Source organism: Kwoniella dendrophila, chromosome 1 (assembly GCF_036810415.1).
Source record: "Kwoniella dendrophila CBS 6074 chromosome 1, complete sequence".
NCBI classification, from domain to species: Eukaryota; Fungi; Basidiomycota; class Tremellomycetes; order Tremellales; family Cryptococcaceae; genus Kwoniella; species Kwoniella dendrophila.
In genome coordinates this window covers 2,746,697-2,759,918 of record NC_089476.1, presented here as the reverse complement: position 1 = coordinate 2,759,918, position 13,222 = coordinate 2,746,697, and the positions used below count along the sequence as shown (strand labels likewise).

Sequence of the window (13,222 nt, the reverse complement as noted above, 5' to 3'; positions counted from 1 at the left end):
GAGGTATCCGTCTAGACATAGCCTTTTTTTTATTTTGTTATTATATCTGTATTCTAAATTCTTTATTCTGTAGCAAAATAGTAGATATTGCCATTGTCTCACAAGGGGTTAAGGGAACAGACGATCGCTAGTTGTTGTACAGTACACATCTTTCTGTATATGAATTGGATTTAAATTACATCGTCCGACTTGCAGTTGCAGTTAAAACAATTGAAATGTTGCGAATTTCTACTTGTTGACTTTTGCCCCCCATTTATTGCTGCTTGCTACCGATGAATAGTCCACGATATATGTGCGAAAAAGTATACATGACCCAATTTTGAGGTGGTAAATTAGATAAAACTAAATTTAAAATATAATACGAAAAAGAAATCAACAGAAGAAATGTCTAATGTATCTAACTATTCCTCTTCTGCAGCGGCTTCGGCAGCAGCTTTCTTTTGTCGTGAGAGCTGTTTCATACGTCTCATATAGCTGTTATTTCATAAAATGAACCAATTAGCGAAAGTTCACTGATACCAGTGATTATTGGCCTATGGTTAAACAATACTTACTCATCATATTGACATCTAAAAACCGAGAAGGAATAGCGGAACAAGAAGAGATTGTTCATGGTCAGCTGATCAGTTTCTTCTAGTATTGATTAGAGACACTGTTCATTCCTCAGAGAGAGAGCGATGGTAAGATGAATCATGACGAACCCAACCAGAAAGAAAGGCGATTCAAATCGGAAGCGAGATTGACAACTCACTTTTCATAACCGTGTCTTTCATCTTCACATTTCCATGGCATATAAAGTTCTTTGTGTCTACATACGTTCAATGGGATTAAAAGACTATGGGATTAACCCAAATGAAAGATTATTCAATAAAATTAGCTTAACAGGTCATTAATCTGGTTAAAAATCAATAAACATTCCGATATCGATGTCTCTTCTTCCATTACTCCATCCGTCCTATATTCATTGATATACGTGGGGCAATTACACCTCACCCGTCATACCTTTGTCCCCTATAGTTCTCCTCTTCTCTATATCTGACTATGACATGGGAGATCCACTCCGTAACTAGCTTTTCGATGCAAGTTCACGAATCACATCATCTTCTTACACAGATTCAATTTTTATCGGGTTTATTCCGACGATTGAATTTATTTCAAGGTCCATTTACGGAAGTGTGTTGTATCCTCAATTACCAGCACTGTTGCTCTGACTTCTTCCTTGATATTGACTGTTTGGTCTATTGCAACCACGATTCCATTCTCTCTTCCATAACCTCGACGATAACTATCTTCTGCTAGATTCTCAAGCTTCTCACTCCATTCCGCTCTTTTCATCTATTATTGAAACTGTCCTGGTCTGCTTTTAAAACATTTAACCCTTCCCTCCCTAGCCTTCTCTCACATATCTTCTCATCCCACATATAATGTCAAATGACTTTTCTTCAAACTATCCCCATAATTCACTTTTTCGGACCTCGATATTTACTTTTGTTTTACTTCATACGACATTTTGAGGACAAGAATAGTTTTAAGCTTCCTTCCTTTAGACTTACGCTGAACATTGATCTCTCCAACCTAAAGGAATTCTAGCAGATTCTAATTCGGCTTGAGAAGCGGTTGTTGATGAGGTCATATTGAAGGAAATTGACTGGATAAGATTTTAGGGGTGTATATAGTAGGTGAGAAAGTGGAATTTGTATAGCCTCAGGTCTATAGCTATAGCTAAATGATATATGGGACAAGGTTTTAACAAGTCTTTTGTAGTCAATTTCCGGTATATTACATATACATGATGTCGTTTTCCATTCCAATTCAACATCTGAACATTGTGCAAAACGACGAACCTTACAGGCTGCAGTTCAATATCCTCCTTGACGATGAGACGGAATCAAATACACGTGCTACGCGCTGTCACCATACGGAAATATTGCGAGTGTGGCAATTAAAGCACACATTACGCTGCAAAATATCGTGAATATCGTGTATGTATATATATGCATAGAGAGTGTATTGTAAATGTGATGAATAGATGTCATATGCGTGTATGTAATGGCAAGGTAAAACAAGCTCTAAGAGTAGATTTGTTGACGTATAAATACTTGAGAGATACCAATGAAAATATTGGGCAATATCGCCCAAGTAAAGAATACAACCTAAAGAAACATGGTAATACAATTAAGCAAAAATAGATCTAATAAAACCAGATATCAATGTCCATGCCCTATCATTTCCGCTCAGTGACTTGTATTTGATCATTGTACACAACAATCGCTCTTACTTTCTTTTCCTTTTACATGATGATGATGATTATACCCTTTTATTGGGCTATTGTTATTGATTGTTCCAGCCAAAGCTAAATTGTCAGCAGTCAACTCGACTGGAATTTGACTATTATTATCTAAACTATATTTAAAACCCGACGTTGTACTATCATGATTGGCTAAATCGAAATGTAAACCACTTCTTCTTTTCGCTTCATTCTGATCATGATCATATTCAGATAAATTGCTATATAACGAAGATCTATTCTGTAAATTGAAACTTGTTGATCTCGATTGAGGTTGTCTTAGTTGTAATTGTGGATCTAAACTTGGTCTACTGATATTTTCATATAGATTTTGTTTACTATTCATATATCTTGCTTCTAGTTGATTCTGATTATTCGAAGTTGAAAGTAAATCAATTTGAGAATGACTTTGACTTGATGCTGCTAATCCACCTCTTGATTTTGATCTTATAATTCCATTAAACAATTTACCAGGTAATGCTGCAAGTGGACCTTCGAAACTTGGTTGCGGACTTGCCATCCTAGGTGGAGATAGTGATTGTAGGATTTCCTGTTGTCTCGTGAAAAGAGCTAATTGCTCATGTATATCACATCTTGGCGATGCTTTAGATGCACATGTTGTATGCGCAATCAAACCACAATCTTGGCATAAAACCCCACTCTTCTTGACAACTTCAAGACATACCCGACATGGGATAGCTACAAAATAGTCAGCATCGAGACTACGAAGTAGGAGTTGAGCTTACCTTTGCCAAAAGATGTCTTGATGAGCGTATGACTCTTATCGGACCCACTTCCATCTCTTCCATGAGAACTAGCCATACTGTGTCTATGTTTTCTACCTTCAAACCTACCATCAAGCGGAGGACTTAGATTACCATTTTCGAAAATGCGCTGACTGTCCACTCTTCTAAGATCCATGCTGACTCTTCGAAGGAAAGGTACACTGTCTTGGGGGCGGAGAGCCTGGGGACCCAGCGGAATTGTCAGTAGCTTATAGCAGAATAGAACTACATCATTACTTACTAGCTCAGGGTTTAGCCCTTTCACCCAGGGATGCTCGAATAGCATGACAGCTGGAGGTCTAGCATTTGGATCTTTGATAAAGCATAATTTGAGAAAATCTCTCAATGATTCCGACATTTCATCAGGAAGAGGGGGCATATCGTCTTCGACAATCCGGAAAAGTACTGAAGATATTGAGTATCAGCTTGAATTGCCTTAGCAGAGCATCCATTGATCAGCTGACTCACCTGTCATGCTATTAGTAATATCTGAATAAGGTGGTTTACCAGTCAATAGTTCGATGACTGTACATCCAAGAGACCAAATATCTGAGGCGAAAGAGGCTCCAGCTAAGGAAATAACCTCGGGAGCCACTAAAATCATTATCAGTTCAAGGCGTTTACAAAATGAGGTTACGAATTGATAAGCTTACTCCAATTTGGCGTTCCAGCAACTTCAGAAACTCTTTTTTTAGCCCCTTCTTTTCCAGCAGTTCTAGCAACTTCTTTGATATTTTCTACAGCTTTCATGTTTAAAGAAACACCGAAATCTGATAATTTGACATTCCCATTTTTAGTTGATAATATATTTGCTGCTTTTAAATCACAATGAACTACGCCTTGGGAATGTAAATAATCTAAACCTTCCAAAATCTTAGCTACATATGAAGAAACTAATCTTTCATTAAAATTTCCAAAGGATTTTAATGTTTGACCTAAAGATCCATTTTCTACAAACTCTAATACAATATTCAGATATTCTTCATCTCTGGACATTCCTTCATATTTTACTATACTAGGATGTGATAATCTTTTCAACAATTCTACTTCTTTCATAACATCAGTAACTTCATCTTCTCTCATTCCATGTAATCTAATTCGTTTGATAGCTACCATTTGACCAGTACTCAAGTTGAGTGATCGATATACTGAACCAAATTGGCCACGACCTATACAATTCCCGAGTTGATACTTTACTACTGGACAACCAGGTTCACGAAATTCTAAAACCTGTAAAGATTGACTATTTCTTATCGCACTTTGGCTTGAATCATCTCTATACAATGAAGACGATCTTTCCATTCCCGACACGGGTAGATTGACCATACTATTTATACGAAGTTGAAGCGGTCTAGAGGAATCTTCGGTTCCAACTGATATGTCTCGTCCATGTGAGAGTTTTGGTCGTGGATAACCATCTGATTGTCTTCGTTCAGCTTTGTCCGTTTGGCGCGGATAATCAAGGGTTGGTGTTTGGTACGAGTTTAGCGAAGTAGTCCGAACCATAAATGATGTGTTTGGGGCGGTAGTAGAGGGGAAAGCAGCACCAATTGGACTAGCAAGATTGGAAGCAGGTGAAGCGGACCTTTTGGGTATGTATACTTTACCATTTGAGCTAAGTCTTCGCAAGGCTGAAGGTCGAGATCCGTCATTTGAAGGAGCAGTACCATTAGAGCTGATTTCTTCTTCTTCTACTACGCTATTGACATCAGGTCGACCGATCTCTATACTCATTCCTCTCCGAGGGAGAGGTCGTCGTACAGGACTAGTATCTTTTCTAACGGGAATGATGCTGTTTTTGTGTCCTTCGAGAGCAGCTAAGGAGTTGTGTATAGCCACATTTCTCGCTTCTTCATTGACTCTTCCTAGTGATTCTGGACTTTCATGTACAGCATTCCTGAGATCGGCGAGTAAATCTTCACTACTAAGTAAAGTACCTATAATCTTTTGTCGCGCGTCTTGAAGCCTTTTCTCGCTTACTCTCCGCTCGCGAATTTGGTGAATACCTAAATCATCCTCTGTATCTTCACTTAAATCGATAGCAGTGGAGTGATCTCCACCCAGAACAGTAGCTACAGCGTAAGCAGCGCTTGAACGACTATATGCTGATGATGTTACTCTTGAACCAGCACTAATCAAACTTGGCGTTCTTTCTCGTGAGTGTGAGGTCACTTGAGCAGTATGCTCGTGGCGAGGGGAAGTAGACTCATTTTCAGCAAAAGATACCGAGACCCGAGAACCGGTAGTATTCCTAGGCCGAAGCGATGGTCGAATTTGTATATTACCAGTTCTGTTGGATGGCGCAATGCCTCTTGAGGAGGGAGAAGACGTTGGCGATTTGGGTCTAAGTGGCGATATATTTGGTTGTGTAGAAGCCCTGGATAAAGGCGTACGCTTGAGACCTGGAAAATCCGATGATGTTGGTGGAAGAGCGAACGTGGAAGTAGTTGGCGTTTTATATTCTGTGGAATCATGATAATCCAATGTAGTTTTATGTTCCGTAGCGATTTGTAGCTTCGAGTGTAACTCATTTTGACTATCTTTCGAACCTTGACGATCCATGTTTACCGCATTTGAAGAGGGTTTTGGTGATAAGGAGGCTCTGTCTGATGAAACTCGTTTAGAAGGGGAGATCTCTACTAAAGTCCTTCTTGATCCTGCAGGTGGACTTCGAGGTGGGGAGATGGTGCTTGTAGCATTTCTCGAAGGTGGTCGACTATTTGCTCTAGAACCAGGCCGCGAGTTTGTCGGTGATTTGGTGCGGGAGACAGCTGCTGTAGCAGGTCCCGCTAATCTTGCGAGAGCAATAATCGTTTGCGCTACTCGACCAATACTACTTTCCGAACCTTCTTGCAGATCTGCCAATCCGAAAGTTTCTGCAGAAGGTAATCCAACGGTTTGACAGGCTGTGATAAAGCGAGTAAGATTGGTTGCTCGAAGTATACCATCTTCTGTGACATTGAGTCGGGGTATATGAGAAGGTTGAGCAGGAAAAAGGTGATTTAATAGGCTTTTTACGTCGCCGTATTAGCGCAACCGATACTAGCGCTAAGTGAGATTACTTACAAACATAGTAGTATACCATCTTTCATCGCTTCTACCCAAGCTTTCCTTTCTCGTTCTTTTGCTCTATCACCGACGTAAACCAATCTGACCTTGGCTTCTGTCGTTCCAATGGCTGGACTATCAGAGAGGGTCGTAGAGTTTGTACTACTTGCTAAGGTATTAGCTGCTCTGACCCAATCTGCTCCCCAAGCCTTTTCCATCCGAGCCAAAGCCGTCAACCTATCATCTGCTATCCGTCGCATCTCAACGTTTTTGTCATTCTGCACAAAAGCTGAACCTTTGATAATCGGTGTAAGTGATTTCACAACAAAAGTGGTCGATAGCCGTAACAAGTAATGTTCACGGGAAAGTACGGAAGAGGACGATTCTTGTCGACTATGGGTCGGGGCTGGAGGCGGCGGCATCGACCCTGACGAAGTTCTTCGAGTAGTACTAACGGGACTTGTAACCCTTGTTGAGGTGGTGGAGGTGACTGGATCTGATCTTGACTGTTGTAGAGGAGGAGGACTAACAGGTGTAGGAGGTAACGGGATAGTATGAATAGGTTTTTTGGGCGCCACTGACTTCCTTAGTGGAGATGCTTTGACTGCAGTATTGCTAGGTGGGGACCGGGAAGATGCAGGAGGGGATGGAGAAGTGGGAGGCGAGATGGGATGCGTTGCACCAGCTACAGTAACTCTGGTATGAGACGATATTTTGATAGTATTCGAATCATCCGTAGGCTGTCTTCTTATCGATGCTATAGGTGATGTCGAGCGTTGACGAGTGGATGATTGGAACAAATTGGACAATGTATGTTTGTGACCTCTTTTCGCTCCATTGTCATCTGTTTTTCTAGCCGCTTTGTTATCCTCTTCTTCCTGTGCTAAAGTTGCTAGAGCTGAAGTCGACATTGAACCTCTTGAGAGTGAAGGTGGTTGCCATTTCCCGTCGTCTCCTTTCTGCATCGCTGGTAGAGCTGTTGGATTGAACCTGATTTGTCTTTGCGTCCTCTCGGTCGGTGTTAATGGTCTAGCAACCCCTCCTCTCCTTGTCCCCTGATCTATACGTTGTCTACTTGTCGTGACATGAGACGATAGGGTTCTTTCCCCTGTTGCTCCTCGACCCGTCCCATTCTTACTATTTTCATTCGTTATTACAGATCTTTGTTGGGCTGTCGAAGGTTGTTTAGAGGGTGTTCCGATTCTAGTACTGTCGCCCATGAAAGATCGTAACCTTGATCTCGACGTGGGTATTTCAGCTGGTTCAGGTGACATTGTTTTCGTTCTGGAAAAGAAACCTTTAATCCCTCTTCCACCTGTCACTACGGGTGGTGATGCCACCCTAGAAGACGAAGCATGGGGCTGCTGATGGGACGACATGATAGTTGTAGGATGTGATGATGTAGGGTAAGGATGCAGAAGATGAGGTGGAGATTGAGCTTGTACTGTAGCAATCATTGATTTGAATAATTAAGATTATGAAAAATATCGTAGAATAGAGTTACACTACAGGGTAAAAAGGTTACACTGACCCCATAATTAGTCAGATTCTGTATACTAAATTGAAATACCTTTGGATAAAACAAACCCGACTTGTCAAATTAGTTACTTACATCTTGAGCTGCTTCCGTACAGGCGATCAGTTTAATATGGTACAAAATCTTCAAACAAAAATTGATTCAAGTGCTTGATGGTAGATGAAACAAGTGTAGAACAATAAGGATTTTCGTAATTGATGGCTATCTGCAAGTCAATCAATTACATCCTGTCAGCATAACGTCTGATACTGATGATATCTAACCATCACTGCTAAAGCCGAGACATTGAGGAATTTTATGTCCCTTTTTCGTCGTCAAGCCGGATAACGGTAGTCCATCATTCGGCTCATATGAATGAAAGCTTCGGCCACCCAAAGGATGGTGAATCAAGTCATTTATCACCTAACCAGGGTTGGAAGAATAGCGTATATTCAAGGATTTGATAGGAAAATATAACAGTCACATCCCTCCAGCTTCTCGAACTCGAAGCATCTTCAATTCAACATTGAGCCCCTTTGTAATCCCAGCTTGCCACCATGTAGGGTAGGTAAAGCACTCACTATATATACAAGCTGGATTATTGCTACAGGTGCTGATGAATTATACAATTAGATGATATTTCTGATAAATCATTATTCTTGACTATCGAGCAACCGCTTGATTATAGAATATTTCTGATAGGTATGATGAAGGAATACAAGTCTCTCTTTCTTGAAGATGGCCAATGTATAGGAATAAAGTATGGGAATGGACGATTATAGTACTTGTTCTTCTTCAAGATCAATGCGAAACTGACAAGGATCGAGGGAGGGAGGAGGGTTCCAATTAGCTATTTTAGTTTGTTTTCCTGATGTGTGATAAGGTACCATCAAGACTTCAATTCCTACTCACCTAAGTTCCTACGACTTCACTGTCATATATTCACAATAACAACAGATTCTCAAGATATCTATCTTACAACATCTAAAGACCCTCGTATACGTATACAATATGTTACAGATGAGACCTTATTTCGAAATAACCTATCATTATCGAAAAACGAGTGGTCAGTAAACATCCAAAATGAAGATAAACGAGAATATATGGTATGGCTTTTGTCGTCATCATCAAACTAAATCAAACTTTCTCATCGAATACCATAAACAGGGAAAGGGAAAGTATTCTTTCTTTCTTTCTTGGTAATTCGGGTCTATCAATCATTCCGCATATCCGAGCAAATCCGTGATCACTTCTCGGTTTGAGGGAGACTATCACCATTCTTTCTTTTCTAGTCCACATGTATAGCAAGAAGATAAGGTGAAAGAAGAGAAAACAGAAAGAAAAGGTCAGGCGCGTGACTCACCGTCTTCTTCAATCACAGCAATTCTCCTTGAAACGCTTTGATTTTATCTGTAAAATCCCCTTCAAACCTTTATATGGCTACTACGCACGTCCAAGTATGACGATAATGGCGTCCGTCTATATGATTTCTAAGTTACTGTAGAAGGGAAAAGAGTTAGAAAGTGTCAAAGCGTTGAAGAACTTGGTCAAAAAAGGGAATCGTTACTAACGCTTTGACCAAGTTTTCGATTCTTTCGATACGCTTGTTCGCTTCATAAGTGAAAGACCGGCCGTAAGTAAATATGGTGAAAGTGAAAAGTCTGATGATGTACAGTGACCTTTCTTGACCAAGAATAACTATTCTATGACATGGAGTATTCACAAGCCATTCCGTCCGATCCAGATGATAGCGGGAGGAGGATGTTTGTAACAGTTACCGCGATGTTGTACTACTGTTGATGTTTGTATCTGTATTCCTTTTTGACCGATATATTGAGATTGAATTGATAAGTACAGTACCTTAAGCTCCGTCGATCCAGTTCAGCCCGTTTTCATATGACGTTCTGTCTTCTTATATTTACTCCTATTCAGATATTGACGGATTATATAATCCTCGAAAGGTATTTATTTACATTATCCATCTCGCGATATCTGCAAAACAGTTTTATCGTTTTATGGTTCACAATATTCAATCCACCAGCATCTTGACGATGGTCGAAGTGTTGTCATTCCAATGAGGTATATTGTGATATTACATTATGTCGATCATCTCTTTCTCTCACATGATGGAGAAATACAAACTACGTTAAAGATCGGTTTTGAATTGTTTTTGCCGAGAAGATGAAACCAGGTGATTTACGTTGTTGTAGTAGTTGGATTTTTTCATTAGGTTTTTTCGATACCTTGCCGAGTCATGCACATTTTGAGTATATTTGGAGTGTCTGCTATGCAACAGACCTTGAGCTTGCCAAGATCCTGTACACGAGTTCATGATATTTAAACAAATTCACGAAAAGATGAACTCTGTAACTTATCATCAAAGTTTTGAGTACCTTAAGCTTAAATAAACGTAAAGCCAAAATCATCGTTTATGTCATTTTTTATCAACCCTTCGTGGCATTTGTACCCCAACATACTGAGCATCAATGAATATTCTTTTCTCTGGAATGCAGATCTTTGTCCACGCAATTTACTTATGATTAGCTGCTGAAAGGACAATCGAAAAGAGATACGCATTCTCGGAGGACATGCGTAACTATGACCGTCATTCGCAGTTTCTGACAATTGGCTTCGCGTGATGAGCGATACGCAATACACGATTTATCACTTTAGCGACGATGAGATATCATGGAAAGCTGAACATCAAGCATAAAAGCAAATCAAAATGAAGTAGTATGAATCGCAAATCTCGATTTCGTTTAATCAAAAAGCCTATCAAGGTATCCGGGGTATATCCATTATTCATTATTCTAAAAATACTTAGTTTTGGGTATACCTAAAAATATAACTATAATACTAATTTACCTTTATATGTTCTACGTGATGAAAGACTGTACTTCTCTCCTCTTTATTCAATTGATCTGTCCATCATAGATGTTCGTCTGATTGATTTCGATCATTCTCTTATTATCTTTCCCTCCACTTTCGACTCTGATTTGCCGAATACGTCAACTTGTTTGCGAGATAAGTTTGAAAAGGTTTAATGAGAGTGACCTTCATGATCGTGGTCATGCTCATCTTCGTCTACCGATTTGACTGAGATTGGTGGACAACAGGTATCACCTTGACATTGATCGGGTGGACATCTTATCAAACAAGCTTCACCCTATTATTGAGAGAGCAATATCAGCAAGATGCTTGGAAATTGTTTCTGGACTAGTCGCTTCTACTCACATTGGCGGAAAGAGCTTCTTCATCAGGATAGAACCTACGAGTAATGGCATACATCAGCGTTTAGTAATTACCGGTTAAAGAAATTTATTGATAAAATTGACTCACTCAGGTTGAATAGTGACTGAATGAATACCATGTTGATGCATTCTTGCTCTAATACCATTTGCAACAACCATATAATCTTGGCCTGAGACAATCATAACATGGACTGAAGCGACTACAGTTGATTCAGATAATTGCCAAATATGTAATTCGTGAACTGAATCTACACCTTCAACATCTACAATCGATTTTCTAACTGCGTCTAATGAAACGTGTGACGGTACACCTTGTAATAAGATATATGAAGCTGATTTACAAAGTGGTAAAGCTGATGAGAAGATGATACAGGTGATAAGGAGTGAGACACCTGGATCGAAGTATAGTGTCCATTTTCCCTTGAAGCTGATGAAAAAGAAGAGATTTAATTAATCATCTGTCTGGACTCAAGTCAAGATCACTTACAACCAAATGACGAGACCCGCAGCAATGACACCGACGTTACCGAGACTATACGTTCATGATCAGCATAAGATTGTAGTTGAGTGGTACGAATCGCACTTACGCATCACCAAGAACATGTAAAAATACACCTCGCATATTCATTGAACCGTGAGAATGACCATGACCACCATGTCCATGATCATGCCCGAGGTCATCGTGATCGTGGGAATGACCATTTTCAGCATCACTCGCATTTTTAGCTAAGGCTTTTTTGTTTTTACCATTTCCATGATCATGTTCGTGTTCATGGTCATGATCATGATCATGATCATGACTATCAGAGTGATTCAAGACAAGTTTCGATTTACCTAAAGCAGCGGGAGCACTTTCAGTTACAGCGGTATTGGTTGATGATTGAGGTGATGATGAACCGTTTTTATTATTATTTCCTACTGGTGGGAGGGTATCGTTTTGACCTGCTGAAGGAGGAATTCTTGATGCAGAACCTTTTCTAATTTCAGTTGGTCTACTTATACTTCCATGTCTACTACCTCCACCTGATCTTCTACTATTTGATAATCCTCTATGATGATGATTTGGTGGTGATTTAATATTTGGAATTCCACTTTCTAATGAACCTGAATGTTGATGTGATTGTCCATATCCAAATTCTTGTGCAGTTTCAATAATTTGTGCTCTGGTTTCAGCTGGATGTTGATATAGATCATTGACTGAATCTTCTCTATCTTCTTCACCTGATTCATCATCATCATCTGGTAAAGCAATAGCACCGTGAGAGTGACCATGAGAGTGGCCGTGTTCTAAATGGCATATGTATGTAACAATCAGCAAATTTATAGATTATGGGAGTAAGTGTTATAATGAGATTGTATGTATTTTGAAGCTGTGTTTGACAATGTAAATACCAGTCCCTTACTTACCGTGGAATAAGAATAATCCGACGATATTACTCAACAAACCCAAAGAACCAACAATAACAATAAGTTTTGGTGAAGAGATCTCAGGAGGAGCAACAATTCTTCCCACAGCTTCTAAGAAGATTGAAACACATAGAGCAACTAGGAAAACACCATTAATCAGAGCACCTAAAATTTCAGCTCTTTGCCATCCGTATGAATTTGCCGAAGATGAAGGTGAAGTGGCAAGTTTAATTGTATATAAAGCTACTACTAATGATAAAACATCACTGAAACGCAATGAAAACCACAAGTCAGCTTTGCTATATCCCGGGTGGAGAAGGACGGATTTGCAAGCTCACTTTAACATATGGAAAGAATCAGCTACTAGAGCTAAAGATCCAACTGCATAACCTGCAATTAATTCCTAAATAGTGTGAATTCATATTTTCAGTTACCATCGTCCTGCGAATGAGATATGCATGACTACTCACGATGAGAAAGAAGACTGAATCGATCACTAACAAAGTGATGATTCTTGTTGATCTTGATAACCCCATTTTGACTGTACAGAGTGATGTCTACTATACACTGAAATTATTGAGACGGGTGGAGTGACGAAAAAGTCAATTGAGCCAAGTGGTGCTGAGCTGATTTTCGTTGATTTGTAAGACCGATTCGAATCCCCCGAGGCCACTATACATACAAAGGAGAGAAATAATATGAAATGCACCAAATTTTCGAGAAGGGTACGTGCTGATGGTGGTCTCGTATCCAGCTAACTACAGATAAAAGCACAATTTGGGAGAAGTAGAAGAAAAAAAATTCCTTATGTACAGAATCGAATATTACGACAATTTAGTTACTACCTAGCTCTCGTAGGATTGATAATATATTTTATTCGGTTATGCCTGAGATGCCTGAAAATAGACTTTGACCCCTTGATATGAGC

General features: G+C 39.6%; 3 protein-coding genes across 3 annotated transcripts; all 3 read right to left on the bottom strand.

Annotated features, from left to right (window-relative positions):
* Positions 1-401: 401 nt before the first annotated feature.
* L201_000983 (uncharacterized protein) lies at positions 402-1,633 on the bottom strand (the record flags this gene model as incomplete). The annotated part of the gene is made up of 4 exons (XM_066216778.1): positions 402-474; positions 555-569; positions 752-835; positions 1,554-1,633. 4 exons carry the CDS (start codon positions 1,631-1,633, stop codon positions 402-404), a joined length of 252 nt encoding a protein of 83 aa, XP_066072875.1.
* Positions 1,634-2,252: 619 nt separating this feature from the next.
* Positions 2,253-7,577, bottom strand: L201_000982 (uncharacterized protein; the record flags this gene model as incomplete). The annotated part of the gene is made up of 6 exons (XM_066216777.1): positions 2,253-2,986; positions 3,034-3,253; positions 3,314-3,477; positions 3,541-3,666; positions 3,726-6,082; positions 6,139-7,577. The coding sequence occupies 6 exons, from the start codon at positions 7,575-7,577 to the stop codon at positions 2,253-2,255; spliced, it is 5,040 nt and encodes a 1,679-aa protein (XP_066072874.1).
* A 3,099-nt stretch (positions 7,578-10,676) lies between these two features.
* On the bottom strand, positions 10,677-12,830 carry L201_000981 (uncharacterized protein; the record flags this gene model as incomplete). Its single annotated transcript, XM_066216776.1, has 8 exons — positions 10,677-10,802; positions 10,871-10,904; positions 10,976-11,314; positions 11,375-11,419; positions 11,475-12,174; positions 12,295-12,560; positions 12,633-12,697; positions 12,765-12,830. 8 exons carry the CDS (start codon positions 12,828-12,830, stop codon positions 10,677-10,679), a joined length of 1,641 nt encoding a protein of 546 aa, XP_066072873.1.
* Between the last annotated feature and the right edge of the window lie 392 nt (positions 12,831-13,222).